We start from the raw sequence: 18,189 nt of genomic DNA, 5'->3' as shown, positions 1-18,189 counted from the left end.
TTTCCTCCCACCCTGCCAAGAATCCCAATCCCTGTTTCCAAGAGCTGCTGGAGTGTATCAGTGAGTTGGTGAGGATGATGTTTTGTATAAGGTCCTTTTTATGATTTGTTGTCACAGGTCTCTTGGGCATTTCACCTGATGCAAAGACCTCTGCAGCCCACTCCTATCCCTCCTCTACCTGTCTCCTGATGGGCTTAGCCTTCCCCCTCAAAAGAGCCCAGTTGTGTGTTAACCCATGTATACAAAAGGCAGAACATGAGTGTCCCCTCTGGATGTGAAACTGGTGGTGTATGTTTAAGGAGACACACTGCTGAAGATGGAGAAGTAGTTTAGCTTTGCAGCCTAGTGTCAGCCAGAAATTATTTGAGAAGGTGCAGAAGATGTTGGGAATCATTGGATGCTTTTTAAGTCTCTTGTCTGGAATTTTAATAAGGTTTTGGTCCTATCAGCAGTGTTTTGTGTGCCCCTGGGAACCAGCTGAGGAGGAATTTTTGCATACAGAGACATTGTCAGGCACAGGGTGAACCTGCCCCCAGGCTTTGTAGAGGTGACAGCAGCAAGGGGGACCAGGGTGACTGTCTTAACCTGAGGGGACCTTGGCATGTGCCTTGGGCACAAGGAGGTTGGGCAGAGGCAGGAACTGGGTTGGGGCACAACTGGGAACCTGCTTACAGCTATATGCTTGCTCCCTAACCTGAACCCCAGTGGCCACAGGGAGTCTTGTGAGCATTAGGTTTCTTTAGGTAAATCTTCAGATCTCCATATTAAAGGCTATTTTAACTATTGACAGCTGCTTAGGTGAAGGGATTTACCTTGTTGGACCAAGGTATCCTGTTGATATGAGCTCTTACTTGAGTAATTCCAGAAATTCACAAATCTTCAGGAAGAGGAGGAGGAGGTGGATGCTGTCTCAAAAGCAACAGCCTGCTGCTCTGCAAGGCATGGGTGTGTTGGTGGTTTTCTTTCTTTGCTGCTGTGGTCATTGTCAGACATTTGCTGGGAGTGATGTGTAGTATCCTTCCTCTTGTTTTAGCTCCTTTGCTTTGGGATCTCTCCAGGACAGCTGCTGGTTCTGCAGGACTATGCAGTGTTGTGGATCCCAGCTGAGACTGCTCAGCACTCAGGAGCTGTGGGACACTGTATTGCTCTCTTCATAAAATAATTACTAAAGGGTTTGTACTCAGATTTATGGGGCTGAAATGGATGAGAAGGGCTTGAGGTTGTGTCATGTTTTTGTAGGAGTGTCAGGTGGTTCAAGCTGGGACAGAATGTTGTTTAAACAGTGTTTGTGGAGTGATGCCAAGTGCATTCTAACTATTATTTTCCAGATTTTTTTTCATTTAGAAAATGAGTTTGCTTTGATTTGAGTTTAAACTTTGCAGGTTTGTCACACCAGGTAATGTCAGCTGCTTCCAAATGGGTTTCAGTGTGATGTAGTGGGGGAGTCTGGCAGGCCCTGAGCTTGTGTCTGGTTGCTGGTTTAAAGGGTGATTGTGCTTTGCCTTTCTGTCTGCTTGCTCCTTTCCATGCATGCACACACTCCCTTTCCACTTACCTTCAGCTCCAGGAGGTTTGTACATGTGGACTGTCATTGTTGGAGGTCGCTGTGTGGCTGCTATCAGAGCTGGTGCTGCAGCTCAGGTTACGACAGCTCAGCGGGTGCTAATCCGGTCGCTCCATGCTGCAAATTACATCCCTCTGTGGAGCTTGAGGGCTGTTCTGAAGAAAGGCAGCTCTCTCTCGAATCAGGGCTGGCTGGAGTTAGCTGAAAGCTGAAAAGCAGCCCTTTGGGTCAGGGCTTCCTCTCCATCTGCTATTGCAACTGCAAAGGCCAGAGGAGCTGATGATGTCCTGATTGCCTGAAGGATACTTGGAAGTGGTGGATGTAAGATATTTCCAAAGCATCAGAGATCTGGCATGCAGAAATGGCTTTTCTCCTGTTCTCCTGAGCTTGACCACACTGAACTTCAGCTCTTAGTGTAGATTGGAATTCCTGGATAATTTTTTTAGCCCAGATTGTCTGGCTAAATGCATCAAGGCTTGTTATTTTTTATCAAGGTCTATTTAGCAGCATGTAGTGTATTAGCTCCAGGTCTGCTGGGTCAGCTGGGCAGTAATGTCTCCTTCCCACCTCAGATCTGCATTCATGCCTTGTGCTGCTCCCAGAGAATGAAGAGGGTGGTAAGAAAATGCAAAGAACTGCAGAAACATAAAATAGTTTTCTTTTAAAGTCTTTCTGAAGGAGTACAATCTTGGCTGAGCCAAGGACTGTGGTTGCTCCACCAGGTTCCCAAAGATTCAGATATGCTTTACATAAACCTCCATGATTTGTGTCAGAACTACTTGGTGCTTATAATCATGACTCTTTTGAATCCAAGTCCTTGAAGGGTGCCTTACTGAGGAACTTGGCAAAGAACCAGTGTCTGGGCAGAGTGCCGAGCTGTTGAAGCGTGTACCCAGGCCCTTTCCCAGAGGTGGCTCATGTCAGAGCTGGGAGAGAAGCCACCAGAATGGAGGGCTACCTACTCAGAGTTTGTGTAGAGATACGAATCAGCCTGTTTATGTCTCCATTTTTAAAAATGATGTGGGACTGATTCTCCCTTTGTATACACGTACTTCACAGCAGTCCATGATTGAAATCAATATCCTTCATTGACTATGATGGATTTGCACCAGGCCAGGAGGGAGACTCTGGCTCTGTGCAGCCTGCCTATGTGTTATCTTCTCTCACTATGAGACAAGCCTGTGAGAGAATGACTTAGCAGCCCTCCAGCGGCAAGGCTGTTTGATCTGGTCCTACCTGATGTGTGTGCTTTGCTCTGATCAGGTACATCAGGTAACTCATCCACATGTTTGGTTGACATCCAGGCTGCAATTGACTGCCTGACATGAAAGGCACTCTGCTTGGTACTTACATGTCTTAATGACAAGATTTCCAGTGTATATTGGAAGCTTTGTTTATTTGATTTTAATTGTCACGGAGCAGCGAAGCTATGCAGCATTTATTCATAAGAGTTATTTCAGCAGTGTCAAGAAAGAAATGAATGAATCATATTGACTAAGTGAGAACTTTGCTACCTTTTTGTGGACAACTTATGTATAAAGAAAAGAGACAATTCTTTGGCATAAATTAGTTGTTACAGCAAATGACTCAGCCACTACTGAAAAATGTCATTGTTGTTATCATTTATAAAGTGCTGTTGATGAAAATGGGGCTTTAGAAGCTTATGAAAATCAAGGCCATATCTACAAAGAGCCCAGGATCAGACTCAAATCAGGATACCCTAGAAACAGATCTAAAATAAGTCAGTTTTAAAACAGGGCTTGAACAGCAAGAGGGACAAAAAATAGAAAAGAGAGAAGAAATACCATGATGTGAAAAAGCTAAGGGAGAGAGGAGCTGGTAATGGAGAGGTGCAGGAAAGGACCTATCTCTAGGGCAAACAGGGCCACATATGAGGGTGATAAGAAAAAAGTAATAGAAAATTGATAATGGTCTTTTCTAGGCTAGGAGAGAAGTCATCTTATAAAGAGCATGGCAAAAGCAAAAGAAGAAATGTCTATAATTTTGCTCTGTTTCCCTAGCAAGTTACATGCTGTTTGTCAATTAATGGTCTAAGATCAGGAAGCCCACTAGAAATAAAACAACCAGACAGTCTGCTTCCTTTCAGGAGTTTAAAACAAAGAGATGTGAGGAATGAATTGAAATTAATTAATCTAACAATTGTAACTGACATGGTTTAAATGATCCAGCATTAGTAGTGTTGCATTTTGCTCTAACTTAAGTACTGGCACTGTTTGTGGTTTACTTTGGTTTGATTTGTCCATATACCTCCCACTGTAGTCATCTGTGTCCAAACAAAATCATGTGCATCCAGGTTTCAAAAGTATTATTCAACCATGGTTTTAAGGATGCTAGCTGTGATGGGAATCTGAAATGCAGAATTTGCAGTGTCACCGAACCCATCTCTTCTTCATCTGATGTCCAGGACTGATTTGGAAATGAGACAGTAATTAGAAAATTAGATTCATGAAACGTACCCATGCAATGTCCCAATTTCCGCTCATGTGATTGAAATGCGCTGGTTCTTAAAAAAAAAAAAAGGTGTTTTCATTGCTTACAATTTGCTACCAGCTCTATGTGCTGCTCTACCTGGGATTTGGAGGTTGAGTCAGGGTCTTTTTGCCTTGACCTTGCCATAAACAAGAGAGACTCTGCAATATGTGCATAAAAGATGCAAGAAAAGTCATTGAAACCGTGATGTAAGTGGAAAATTTCTGGCTTTTCCAGGCTCTATCCCAAGGGCCAGTGCAGAAGTGACCCATCAAGACATGGTAGATTAATGTGTGAGAGAAGCAGAATTTATTTTATTCCCTCTTCTTCTGTATCCCATGGCTGTGCTGAGTTTGCAACTTAAGCAAACTAGAATATGTTTGTGTCAGGGAGAGGAATAGACATGACTAAGGACACATGGGAGTGACGATAGGGAGGAAGAAGTTTCTGGTTTTAGACAGCCACTTTCCTGACTAAATTCACTTTAAGCCCAGAACAAGTCAGCTGTCCTGCGAAAGGTTCAGAGGCAGCTAGGTAAGATCCCTTTGCAGTTCCAAATCTGCCACCCTTCTGCCTTGGCTCTCCCAGAGAAAGGGAAAGCTTTCTGCTTTGGAGGCCATTGTAAAGGTGGATGCAGTGTCCCAGACTTAATCTTGTTATTGCTTTAGGTTATCCACATGCTACAATTATTGAACTGAAGTCAAGGCCATTTCCAACGAGCTACAGGACTGGTGCTTACTGATGTGCTTCATGGACAATTCAGAACAGCAATAAAGGCAAGAGCTTGAAACACCTCTGTGTGTTAAATCTTGATGGACAAGAAGGAAGGTGCAGAATCTGCCAAACTTTCCTTCTGTGTCATGCAGAAACACTGTAATCCCAAAACAAGGACTGGATGATATTTCATTTTAAACTGGAATTACTTTGGTGTCATGCACTCACATTTCTGTAGATATAGCAGGGCTTTGAATGAGTTCCCATCATGCTGTCAAGTCTGCTTATTTTCCTGTCAGGTCTTGCTGTGGCTCCTGCATAGGTTCTTATGAATTGTCTTGTTGGCTTGTTTTTATAAGTTAAAAGTACAGGGGGAGAAAAAAACCCAGCAGTGGTACTTAGGGGAAGTCAGTTTGCATACACCTTGTCAGCAGGGCTGACTGCAACACAGCCGAGACAGATTAGCACACCACTGCCTGCCTAAAACAAATAAACACCAGCTGTTTATCAGACAGGGCTCAGCTTTCTCCAGGAGGAGGTAAACAGATTTATGCAGATGAACCTCTGAGGTGCCCTTGCAGCACAGCATCCTTCATGGCTACTCGGCCTTCCTTGTGAGTTACAGCCAGGACAGATGAGCACAGAGGTGCAAGGTTAGCACAATAACACAGCCATCCATGCTGTGCTGGGGCAGTTTGTCACTGCTTTATGGTTAAAGCCCATATTTAATAGCAATATAGAATTAATCATAGTGCTGATCTTGCTGTGAATGGAAGAATTTGATGTAAACTTCACTATTTTAGAACTCTAGCATGTGAAAAAGCAATTTATTACAACTCACTTGTTATTCCATTTTTACCTGTAATACCATGAAGCAAAATTTATGGCTATTTGAATTGAAATTGTGATCAGCGGAAGTACTTTTCTCACTCTACATTAAGATTGTCCAGTTGCTGTCAAAATACTTAACTTCATGACCCTTTCATTTTTACAACCACCCTAGTTTACTTTCAATCCAGCAGTGCTACGTGAGACCCCTACTGCAGAAGAATGCTCCTCCCTCAGTTCAGCTCTGTCTGCCACAATATCACCTTTAATTCTTCATATAAACGCTCCCTGAAGCTTCTCAGGTGACTCTAACAACTTGCTGTAAAATCTGGTCTTGAAGACAGATGGGATATTATTTTAATAATGTAGACATAACAACACAGTCTGGATGCCAGCTCTCAGAAATGTCTGATCATTTATTAAGATGTTGTTGGGAGGAAAAATTGGGAGCTGAAAATTTTGGGCAAGTCCCTGGAGGGTTCAGAAAGAGAAGTTTGCTTCAGTTCTCAGGGTGTTACTCATCAGAAATGTAAATATTCTCGTATTGGTGGTTAACCTGAGACAGTTTCCTTTTTAACTTTATGTCACACCAAATGGGGCAATTGAATTGCAATTGCTGCATTTCTGAGGTTTTTTAAGTGTCCTTGAGCTTCTCTTAGTACAGGATCATTCCCCAACAGCTTTTTTGACTGCTACTGTTCAGGAGACTAAGAATGCAAATATGTGGTTTGTCAACACAGTAAGTCCAAGGTACTGTAGTGATGAGTGCTATAGAAATGCTTGCCAAGAGAAGGAGGAAAAAACCCTTTTCCTCTACTCTATTAAGTAAATTGGTGCCATTTGAGCTTTTCTTAGATTAGGACTTTCCTCACCCATGTGCATCACTTAACATTTCAACGCATAATACCTCAGATTTCTCAAGGTACTCCTTAAACACTCAGCTAAACCAGGTGGAGAAGACAAAGTCCACATGTGATTTGTTCTCTCTAGCTGTCACTGCAGGTTCAAAACCAAAGTAATTTTGAATGTGCCTACCACCCTGCGCCTTAATGTTACTAATATTATTAATATTGGTAAGTAAGAGTTTTCAGTCTATTGAACAATTAACAGAAAGGTCAACAGGAATTCTCTAGAGAGGCATCTTTCATTACAAGGCCCATTGCTTATTCAATCCCACATTTGTCTTCCCAAACAAGCCAAAGGGCCAGAGATGGCAGTTCCCTAAACCTACCTATGAGCTCCTAATTAAAAAGTCTAATTGTATGAAAACCACTAGGATGTTTATCTTCTAATCCATTGGATTTTTGATGCATGAAGTGGTACCTATGTTGTTGTGGGGCACATGCCCCCTTGGTCGATATGTGTGCCTGCTCAAGCACCTGGGTGGCAGGGGCTGGTGTCAGATTGTAATCACTGTTAGTGATGTGTCCCTGCAGCCAGTCTGAAACCCAGGGCTAGTCACCTCCACCTCCTGCATCTGCAGTGCCCCAAGGGAAATGCACCTGAGCTAAGAGGTACATACCTGTACAGATCCTGTGGCACATGGAAGAGATTGAAAAGACTCAAAAGCAGTCCTGTTTGTGAGCAAACAGATTCAGGTTTATGAACACTCCAGGGCAGGAGTGGAAAGAGGGCACTGTCCCACTCCTCAAGCACGTAATGCCTCTGCTTGAGGAGACCTCTCATGTATCAGCTTTTGCTCTCTAAACACTGGAGAAGAGTGTGCAGCTCTCACTGCCCTACCACAGCCAGCAGGTTGAAACTGAGGGTGGTCTGTGCTGCCACGGTTCTCAAGGAAGGCAGTAAGCTCCACTGTAGGACATCTTAGAGGGATGAAGTTTTGGGTACTATGCCTCCAGAAAGTGCTATGGTTGCTGTGCATTTCTAGCTACTTCCACAGTTCATTCCAGGCATTAAAAAACCCTCTTTGTATTGCTGAGGAGCTGTAGGGGTGCTGTGATACCAGAAAAATGCTTAGAGGTTTGGCAGCAAGGAGCTGTGCCCTAGTGTTGTCCCCAAAAGAGAGTAGGAGACCCCCAAGTTCTCCCAGCAACTAATGGTGTTTAATTGTTACGCAGCATTAGTGGATATCCCATAGTTGCTTACCTACCCTTGTACGTGCTTGGTACCTGAGCAGATCTAGCCCTTAGGAATGACCTGTTAGCTGAACAGACCAATTTTCATTGGCCTCAGTACTTTTGGTAAATTAATATATACTGCTCTTCTGATTCTCCCTGAAACCTCAGTTGCTATTCTGTCAGTCCTCCATCCTAAATGTCAGTGGAAAGGATCATTGAAACTAATGGGTTCAGTTTGTCTGTTGTGCCAGTGACTGTATCCTGGGATGACCTTCTTTCTGAGGGAACAGTGGGTAGGAAATGACTGCAGGGTCAGGGTCCTGCTGCAGGGCAGTACTTGGCACTTCCAGCCAGCTCCTGCTCATGCCCTAAGGTCCATGGGAGTCACTGGTCCTCCTCCTCTTGGGAACACCTTGAGTTGCCAAGGTTCAGCCTCAAAAATCTGCAGTGTTTGAGTTTAAACTAATCCCAATTGAAATGCAAAACTCAACAGGACCTTCTAATCTTGCCTGGCCTGGCATCAGAAGTATGTGACCTTTGCTATGCCTCACAGGAGATGGATTATTTCCAGGATCATTCAGAAGAGATTCAGGTCTTTGTAGTAGAATTTGCCCCAAAGGTTCTTCTCCCTGTGGACAAGCTTGTCATGAGAACATGATAAACCTCAAGTACTTTGCTCACAGATGTTTTGCATGAGACTAGCTCCATCCCAGAGATGGCTGCGTTCCATGGGTGGGTAAAAAGATCCCTGTCGATATTTTTGCAAAGCAATTTCAGATCCCCTGCATCTTGCTAGAAAATTGAATTAGTTGTTTTCCATTCCCTGAATTAATCCTGATTCATTCTTCCCTCAACTCTCTCCCTCTTCCTCCCCTCCCTCCAACAGATGTCCAGCATATTAAGAGAAGAGACATCGTTTTGAAGAGGGAGCTGGGAGAAGGTGCCTTTGGGAAGGTGTTCTTGGCCGAGTGTTACAACCTCAGCCCCACCAATGACAAAATGCTGGTGGCAGTGAAGGTAAATCCCAGGGGCAGGGGCTGGCCAGCAGAGCGAGGCTGGATGAGCCTGCGTGGGAAAGGGAAGCAGGGGAGGGCTGGGGGCCAGGGGCAGAGATTTATCTGATGCCGGAGATTGTGGTAAATCCACTTAGTCACACAAAGTTTCAGTGTTTTGCTTCAAGGTTGTCTGTTCTCACCAATGCCAAAGCCTCCCTTCCTGCCGACACAGCCAGGAGACAGACAGGGAGGAGAAACTGGTCTGGAAGCTGTAAGCTCCTGTGCAGCTGCAGCAGCGCAGTGTGGATCCACTTCCCTCCACAAGGCACCGGGGCCCTGCTCCTTCTGGATTTTATCTTTTTGTGTAATATGCAGAAGCCAAAATACAAAAAGGCCTCAGTGAAAATGAGCACTGAAAAGCTAAGCATGACAAACCAATTTTCTGGGATCAATTTGCTGCAAGATGGGCACAGCAACGCAGCTCGGCTCCACACAGCTCCTGCTTGCCTAGCCATGGGTTATTTTGTGCCAACACAAGTCCAGCTTGGCTTGTGTTGTGCTGCTTGCATCCTTTTGATAGTCCTCGTGTGAGCTGTGCCCCATCAGCGTGACTGGGCAGAGGAGACCACTCAGTGCAGAACTACGCTCTCCTCTCAAGCAGCACCAGTTGGCAGACACACATAGTCTAATCCCTTGGATTTAACCAATGCCTCCTAACTCCTTGGAAGAAGATGTGCATTTGAACGGATGCTCTACAGGGAGAAAGGTTCCAGCACTCTCTCCAGAATGCCGGAGGCATCCAGTTATTTGAGAATTGTTCTAATCATTGGCAGTGCAAACCTTTTTTAGCTCATTTGTCCCCTTTTGCTCCAGCAGTGAAGTGCAAGATTGCACCTTTCACCTCAGACTGGTTAAAGTTGAGGCAATGAAGACACCCATATGATTAATTGCATGATTACAGGGCTAGTACCTGCCTATCAGTGTCAGCCATCCCTTAGCAAGCCTTCTCAAGTCCCTTCTGAGTTTCATTTGCATGTAGGCAGAAACAGCATCCGAACTTGTTTCTCTTAATTGCTACTATGAGCTTACATCTCCAGAGTGCCTTTCATCCTGCAAGATCATACAGTTCCAGCTCTGGAGCAGGGCCTTGGAATCTGGCTTCTTGCCAGCTCTGGGAGTGGCAGACAAAAAAATCCCTCTAATTTGGTCCACATTATAAGTCTGAGGGGAAAAAAAAAACGAAGAAAAAGACAGGAATAAAGGCTTTACATATTAAGTTGAGATTTGGCTGCATTTCCTGAAGATCTCATTCTCCCGACAGAGGCTGAGAACTACCTCCCTGGTTGCTGCAGCTCAGGGGCAGCAGCAGAACACACTGGTAAGGGCAGCTGAGTCCACAGCCCTGAGCCTGCTTCTGCCCTGCTCTCAGGGCCAATGGAAGTGGCTGTGTTACTCACTTGGTGAAATGGACTCAGATTTTTAGCAAGTCTAAAGGTTGCAGTCCCACAGATAAGCTGAATTTTGATGTGATGGCGTGGACAAGCCTCCTGTTTTATTCAGCTTGCTTCTAAAAGCATCCTAAGAAATGCACAAAAACTATATTCAGCAAAGAGTGTTGAGGTGACAAAGGCAAGTACTGGAAATGCTGGAGGGGCTGTATTCAGGGCATGTCCTCCCAACACATATTTTTCATTTCTCCGTGGACTGCTCCATCATGATGATCACTGCAGTGCTGAGAGCTCCCTAGATATGAGTGTGCCTGTTTTCACATCCTCCCAGAGAATTGCTGGGGTTATATCCTCCCTGTTTTGCAGAGGGCAGATGGAGAAGCAGGAAAACTGAATTGAAGGTATCCACTTATGTGGAGGATGGAGTTACTGACCTCCATTTCCAGACCCATGGACAGCAGGTACCAGGCTCACAGTGAGCCCTGCTGCAGTAATAAACACATGACACTTGTGCAGACCTGGCCCTGATGCTGTGTAAGAAGGGGGTTTCCAGGTAATATTGGAACAACTGGCACTTTGTGACAACAGCTGCAATCTGCAGGTGCTGAGGGACTTGCCAGAAGACATACAGGAACTGTGTGACAGGCACAAAAAAATCCACCCCAGACCTTCCTAGGAGAGGCATTTTAGTGGTTTTACTGAGACCTCCCTTCCCCTCCTCTGATCCTGGTCTTCTTTCCCTGCTCTATCCCTTCCAGCTCCTGTTTCCCTCATTTCTAAATGCTTGGCTATGCAGCAGTCGTAATGTGGGACTTTTTAATAACTTTTTTTGGCTTGTGATATTTACAAACTTGCAGTCCTAACACCTTGTAGAAATGATTGTGTGTGAAGGAGAGGAAACCTAAACTCAGTGCAGCTGAAATATTATGTGCATCCACAGAAAAAAGGGGGAGAGAAGAGTGATGGGGGAAGGGACTATTTTCCTGCAGAAAAATAGGGTAACATCAACATTATGAAGATATTAAATGACTAAAAGTAATTGGGTGCCTGAGATAAGGATGGATGCTTTGCCATCTGCACTATGTTACTAACATCCATCTAAATATCTCTAGTCATGCTATCCCAAAGGACAGAGGATTAAAATAAAATTATGCCATATGACTAGCAGTTTGGGGACAGAAGGAGATGAGACAGTGTCCTAAGGCTTGGGGAAAAACCTCAGCAGATCTGCTCCAAGGAGAAATGCAGCTGTTCCACAGGACTCGCTACACCCAGCAGTACCATGGGCCAGCCGAGGTGCAGCATCAGTGTGCTGGGCCCCTTCCTCCATGCTCTGCTTTCTGATGCTTAACATTTCCTTTTGCACATAAATTGCAGCCTGCACCTGCTCAAGCCACCTCTCCTGTCTGCATGAGGACATTCAAGGCAGGGGGAAAAGGGGGCAGGTGTGTTTGTGTGCAGATAAGGGGAGAACTATGTAGTATCCCCCACCTCTGAGGGGGAATCAGTGCACATCAGACGGACTTGGGATAACTGGAATAAGTTTCTTTGAGCCCTTTTCAGATCCTGTTAGGCTGCACAGTTCAAGCCAGAAGTGGTCCTAAACAGTCCTGGCATGTGGAAGATGGGGAAAATATAACAGACCCAGTAACTCCAAGCCAGATTTGCCTTTTAATTTCCTTAAATGTTTGCAAAGACTGTAATGATTCTTGTGGCCATTCCATCTTGGCAAATGGTCTGGACTTCAGCTTTTTAACTAAGTTCCCTCCCTTGATACCCTGAGCTGACAACATGCTGTTTTCAAACTAACTCTCCAATGTAACTGTACAATAATGCACAGACAAACCAGACCCCAGTTCTGGGGAACCCTCTCTCATCTCTGGCAGTGCCCACAGCAACATCTTTATGGCAAGTCTGTGATGTCAGGTTGGTCCTCACTGCCTGAAGCCTGCAAGCTGCCCTGTAATGGGAAAGTGGCATGCTCAAATTGTGGGAGATGAGATATTCTCAATAAGGGTACTGATTTCAGCACTGGTCTGCCAAGGGAGCTGTTATAAACAGCAGGGAATAAAAACATGATTTTAAAAATTATGAGAAAAGACTTGACAGTGTCCTTCTTCAGAGGCAGTTTGAAAAATCCACACAATAACTGCACAGCCAGGCAAATCCATCTTCTGAATAAAGGCAGTATAGTCAGCTATTTCAAAATAAAAGACAGACAGCAAGGACTGGCTGGCTCAGGAATTTAATAATAATGAGATATGAAGCCATTCACCCCTAGGTCACCAGTACAAATTCTGCCCAAGCTGGGAATAATTGGAAGCTATTACCCTCTAAGGCGTGTTTGCTGCTGCCTAGGAAATGATTTGGGGAACCCATTGGGCCAGTAACTACATGAATGAAACACGAAGGTGGTGCCACCAGCACCTACCACCAACCTGCCCAGTGCAACTGGGCCAGTGGCAGCAGTTCCTCTCCCCTCCCTTCTTCATCAGCTCCTCTGTGATGCTGTGACCTGTTTGTTCTGGCTTTTCCCCCAGCTGAGCCCACCCTGTGTGTGTTGTGTCCCTTATTTTAGGCACTGAAAGATCCCACCTTGGCAGCCCGCAAGGACTTTCAGAGGGAGGCAGAGTTGCTCACCAACCTACAGCACGAGCACATCGTTAAGTTCTACGGCGTGTGTGGTGATGGGGACCCACTCATCATGGTCTTTGAGTACATGAAGCATGGTGACCTGAACAAGTTCCTGAGGTATGTGTGAAGCAGGGCATGGGAGGTGCTCTACAGCCACCCCACAGCCTTGGTGTGGCTTGTTGTAGCCCTGCAGCGCAAGAGTGACACCACCACCACACAGATGCTGGTGGGCTAAGTAATGAGAGATGGTTGCTCCAAGGACAGCATGTAGGAGATGATAGTCCTAACCAGATTTGGTGATTGATTAGCCCTATCTCAACACTGCCTGATAGGCAGTCCAAGGAATGTTCCCTGTGAGCTGTGGAAATTAGGATTTTCTTCTCCCACCTCAGCAAGTTCGAAGCTGCAGGAAGCATGGCTGCAATCCTTCCCTGTCTTGTAGGGATAGAGGGTGTACAGCTCTGAGTCCTGTACACCCAGCAAAGCCATGCAAGAAGGCTACTGGCCATCACTTTCTCAGTCACCCAGGTCCTACCTCAACAGCACAAGAACCAAAATATTCTGTTGAGAATCTTTCTGGAGTCCTTGATCTGATTGGTATCTGGGACATTTACTGGTCTCTAGTTGTCATTCCTGTATTCAGAAAAGACCTGAGACCTTGGAGGAGTCTCAGGCAGTGCCTGTTGGGTTCATCCCTGATCCCTGGTCCCTAAGCCTCATCAGACAGAAATCCCTTAACCTGTGGCACCATGCTACTCAAGAAGCCAGGCAAGACCTGAAAAAATGCCATAATTGCCTTCCCTGTCTCTAAAGGGACACAAATTGCTGGAGCACCTACCACCCCATCATTCAACATTGTCATTCAACCATTTCATCAGCCTGAGGCAGATCATTTGTGTGCCCCACACCCACCAGCAGCAAGGGGCAGGGAGCAGCTGTGGGAGGATGTTTGTGGTGCTCTTCTCCCACGATGCAGAAATTCTGCTCTGAAACCTGCATGCAAGTGGAGTGGTACTTACCTCTTGAAATAATTAGTAGTTTTATTTCCCAATGTTTAGAAAATTGGACCCTTGATATTTTCCTGTTTTGACTGCTAAGTGTGAGTATGATTGCAGGAGGAACAAGAAGCTTGAGCACTGCAGGTCTAGATCTGGGGTTGGGATACATTCAGTGAGTATTCTTCTACCATCACAGTCAGTTTCTGACCAGGAGACACAGGTGTTTCCCTGAGGTTTTCACTTCTAAACAATCACCTACACCAGAAGACCTGAGGTTTCTTCTTTCCTCTGCCAAGCAGTGCCAACCTGTCTGCAGCTCCCTTGGGGCTTTTGCAGGGCAGCAGAGGGGTGGGAACACTCCTGTATTGGTTTTCCTCCTCATTTTGGCATAGCTGTGGGTAGATTGAATGTGATTGAGCAGCAGTTTTTATAGTGGCCTGATTCACCCAGTCTGCAGCAGGAGACAGTGACTCCCAGACACTGGAGGTGAGGGATGCTGGGAGTCTGTAAGAACTACTGAGATGGACTTTTTCCACTTTAACTGCAGAAATTGGAAAAGCAGTAAAATGGAAGAGGATCAGTTTAGACCCAGTTTCCTAGAGAAAAGCACAATAAATAAATTCCCTTTTGTGTGCTTCTCAGAGAACAAAGAGTTTTATTGGTCTGTAAAATTATCTGGTGTGGCAAGGGGAAGTACTAGGATCAACATGTACCAGCTGGGTTAGTGGTGGCATGTACTGGGATGGCTCTACACACCTCCCAGGGCCCCTGGGTGTAAGACCATTGCTGGTGGTGCAACAACAGACCCTGCTGTCTGCACCAGCTGAGACTGCAATTGTGGTGTCCTGCCTAATAGAATATACCAATAGAAAAGATCTCGACATGGAGAAATGCAGGTACTGTTCTCCAGGGAGCACAGCATCCCTAGGGGTGGTGTGCACAGGGGCTGGATTCTGCCCACAGGCTGAGTGAGTGGCAAGGCTGGGAGTTCCTGGCATGCAGACCTGCTGCTCGGGGGTCTGCACTGACCACATCCCACTCTGCTCACCAAAGATGTCCATCGCTTCCTCCCTTTCATTTTGTCACTGTTTTTCAAGCTTTTGCTTCCTATCTGGGACAGCTGCAAACTTGAAGTACGTATTTTTGCACATTACCATTACAGACCTTCTCTGTGGTCTGTACTAAGTCATTGCCATTTACTGTTAACTCAGACAAGCAAAAGGTTTGGTTAGAAAAGTTGCAAACTTCTGGTGTTTTTGTGTCAGCCCTTCTGGTGGAGCAGCCTACAGTCACTGTGTTGGGACAGAAAAAGGAATTTCAGAAGAGGAAGCTGGAAGGGTGGTTTTTCTTCCCCAAAGTCCATAATGGAAAAAAAACTCCAAGAGTTCTTTAACAGAGCATCCACCCAATTTTATGGCCTCTCTGTAAAGCTTGGGGTTTCCCATTCCCCAAGAAAAGATGGGCAGACCCTTCTCATGTTCCCTGTAGGCTTCTTGACACAACTAAATGTACGAATATCCTTCCTGTTAATCTCATAAATGTGTTGATTTTTCTTTCTTCTGGATTATAACCATATGGGATGGAGAAGGGAGGGAGGGATGTGTATGTACTATGTAGGACATACTGAGATGTGTCCTATATAGTAGGTTGTACAGAGCCAGTGAAATAAGGGTTTTGGCTGTTTGTGACCATCACTTGTTCCCTTCAGACACAGACATTTCTTTGAGGGCCATTATTGTATTTGAAAAAGGTGGAAGTAGTGAGATAGTAATACATCCTTCACTTCTCACCTAGTAATGTTTACCTTTGATGACAACAGGTATCAGCTGCAGCTAAATATGGTGTAACTGAAGGCATGAGTGGCACAAACTGTCCAGCACAGTTTTAGAACTTGCTGTTTGTCCTGCTTTGCTGTTTTTAGCTAACCTGCTCAGTTCTGGCTCAGCTTCACCTGCTGATGCCATCTGTTGTCACCACCAGGTAGTTTCCTGGGGTAAACATCTCCGTGGGCTGTTTAAATAAGACATCAAGCAGTCATTTCTGCATGCACTCTTCTGCAGCTCCTTCAGCAGTTTTTCCAGTGTGTTGCTGCTCCCACCATACCCCTGAGCCTCCAAGATGCCACTGGCAGTCCCAGCCCTACTGCTCACACTGCTGCTTCCAGACATTTTACCATGTATTCAGCAGCATCTCTCACTCGTGCCTCCTCAAAAACACTCCTGTTTCTTCAGTGTTTTTTTTCTGGAGTTCCTCTTCTCTTCCAGCTGTTCTTTATACCAGGAGGGGATCTTCAGAGCCATGTTCCCAGTGGTAGGGCAGCAGGAGGTAGATGAAGAGGGGGGCATTTGTAAAAATGACCCCCAAACATGTGGATGCTCATCCCTTTGGTGCACCCTAAACCCAACACAGCAGTTCAGGAACAGAGATAAAGGTGGGAAACAGTTTGGATCTTGTGGTCTGTTGTTCAGTCTCATGTCAGGGAGGAGGAAAAGCTCTGAATGTGCAGTTGCAACTTACTGTCTCTCTGTGGGGTTATGCTGGTGGCAGGGGTGAAATGCCAAGAATCATTTCAAGGAGAACAGTATGAAAGCCTCGGAGGAAATGCTGTACCATATGTGAGTCACAAGGAGGAAGGTCACAGCAACATCTCTTGAATTTCCCTAAATATGAGAGCTTTTGTTATTCTATCTTCACATGGGTTACCATAGGGTGAGCTGTACCAGGGGAAGAGACATCACAGAGGGAGCACAGTACAGAAAGGCTTGGTATACAGTGAGGAAGGGGAGAAAAAAGGAGCAGGACAGGAGTGACTGACCTAAAGTTTTTTTTTTTCAGCAGAATATTTCCTTTTGTTGCCCAGGATGTTCTCTGCATCTGCTGCCACCCAGGGCTAAACTTTGCACCTGTGTTCATGCTGCCACAGTTCACAGTACCTGTATTACCTCTGGGATAGCTCAGGATATAAAAGGAATTCTCCAGGGCCGAAGCTGCTAGTGTTCCTCTGAAACATTTTCTGTGATCTCTGGCTGTATTTATATTGATCAGGGGGGTGGTTGTTTGGTGATAGAAAGCAAAGAGGAGACTGTTTGGGACTGATAAAAAGATTAGCTAGCAAGAATATGACAGTTGTGGAAGAAAAGGGGATGATATCTCTACCTCTAAGAAGTTTTCAAAGCTGTAAGAATTAACTGGAACAAACATATAAATACCTGGAGGCTTATGAGTTTTGCATAGGACTTGCCAGAGAAGAGTGTCCATGTTACATCAAGCCAGTGGTCCCTCTATCCTGGCAGTCTGTCTCCATCTGTGGCCATAAGAGTTTGTGTGCAGTAGACTAAGGATAGGAGGAGGATGTATGGCATCCACTCACCCACCAGATGTTCCCTCAGCCTACTGTTCTCTTAAGCTTGCTTTCTTTCTTTCCACTAGAGCTGTGTGTACATCCTCACGGTGCAGAGTTGGGGTCTAGCCCCCACTCCAGCAGGAACAGCGACTGTGTGGGATTTCCATCTCCTGGTCACTTTTGAGATCCAACTCTATGCTCTTTTTGCTTCTTTCTCCCTATAGGGCACATGGCCCAGATGCTATGATTCTCGTGGATGGGCAGCCTCGTCAAGCCAAAGGGGAGCTAGGGCTATCCCAGATGCTCCACATCGCTAGCCAAATCGCCTCTGGAATGGTGTACCTTGCCTCCCAGCACTTTGTCCATAGAGACCTGGCCACCAGGAACTGCTTGGTTGGAGCCAACTTGCTGGTGAAGATTGGAGACTTTGGGATGTCAAGAGATGTCTACAGCACTGATTACTACAGGGTAAGGCAGCTCCAGCAGCAGTCTGATGCTCAGAGCAAAGAGAGACTAGGAAATGTTACAGTAAACCATTTTTTGGTGTCCTTGGGCTCACTTGCTTGGTTATTTTCTCATTGAAACATGCACACAGATGTTCATCAGGCATCCCTGAACCACTGTCCTTACTGCTTTTCATTCCTGGACATACTTGTAGTTCAGACATCCATGCAGATACCTGCACAAAGAGCTCTCGGTGGTGCCCCAGCACACAGTCACACAACTTGGGATGGCTCTGAAGTCATCCCATCCTTACTTCCTATTTTTGTTCTCTCTTTTTTGAAGACATTGATAAATTAAAGGTAATCCAAAGAGATAATAAAGACTACAGGCTGTGACCTCTGGTGTTAGATTAAAGAAACTTAACACAGGGACATAGAGAAAAGTCGACTGAAAGGCTGACTGATAAGTGCATAAAATATGGAAGAGGAAATAATAGGCAATTTAGGTTCGACCTCAGAACACGTTTTTTTCCCACCAGGGTCATCATTTAGACAATGGAACAATTTGCCAGGGGCAAGTTGCTGAGGGCCTGTCATTAAAGAAGTTCAGGAAGCAACTAGATAAAAATGCCTGAGTTTAGTGCAGAGGCTAAT

General features: G+C 45.4%; 1 protein-coding gene across 1 annotated transcript in view; it reads left to right on the top strand.

The window, feature by feature from the left end:
* NTRK3 (neurotrophic tyrosine kinase, receptor, type 3) overlaps positions 1-18,189 on the top strand; it is a gene marked incomplete at its 5' end in the record, with an annotated part of 146,451 nt that overhangs the window by 97,818 nt on the left and 30,444 nt on the right. Inside the window, 3 exons of the mRNA XM_009071812.1 lie at positions 8,561-8,691; positions 12,696-12,868; positions 17,317-17,560. Of these exons, the coding sequence (XP_009070060.1) occupies positions 8,561-8,691; positions 12,696-12,868; positions 17,317-17,560 (548 nt within the window). The remainder of the gene's footprint in view (positions 1-8,560; positions 8,692-12,695; positions 12,869-17,316; positions 17,561-18,189) is intronic.

The sequence above is a fragment of the Acanthisitta chloris genome, unplaced genomic scaffold (assembly GCF_000695815.1).
Source record: "Acanthisitta chloris isolate BGI_N310 unplaced genomic scaffold, ASM69581v1 scaffold15053, whole genome shotgun sequence".
NCBI lineage: Eukaryota > Metazoa > Chordata > Aves > Passeriformes > Acanthisittidae > Acanthisitta > Acanthisitta chloris.
Note: the sequence above shows the minus strand (reverse complement) of the source record. Positions and strands in the feature narration are given on the sequence as shown.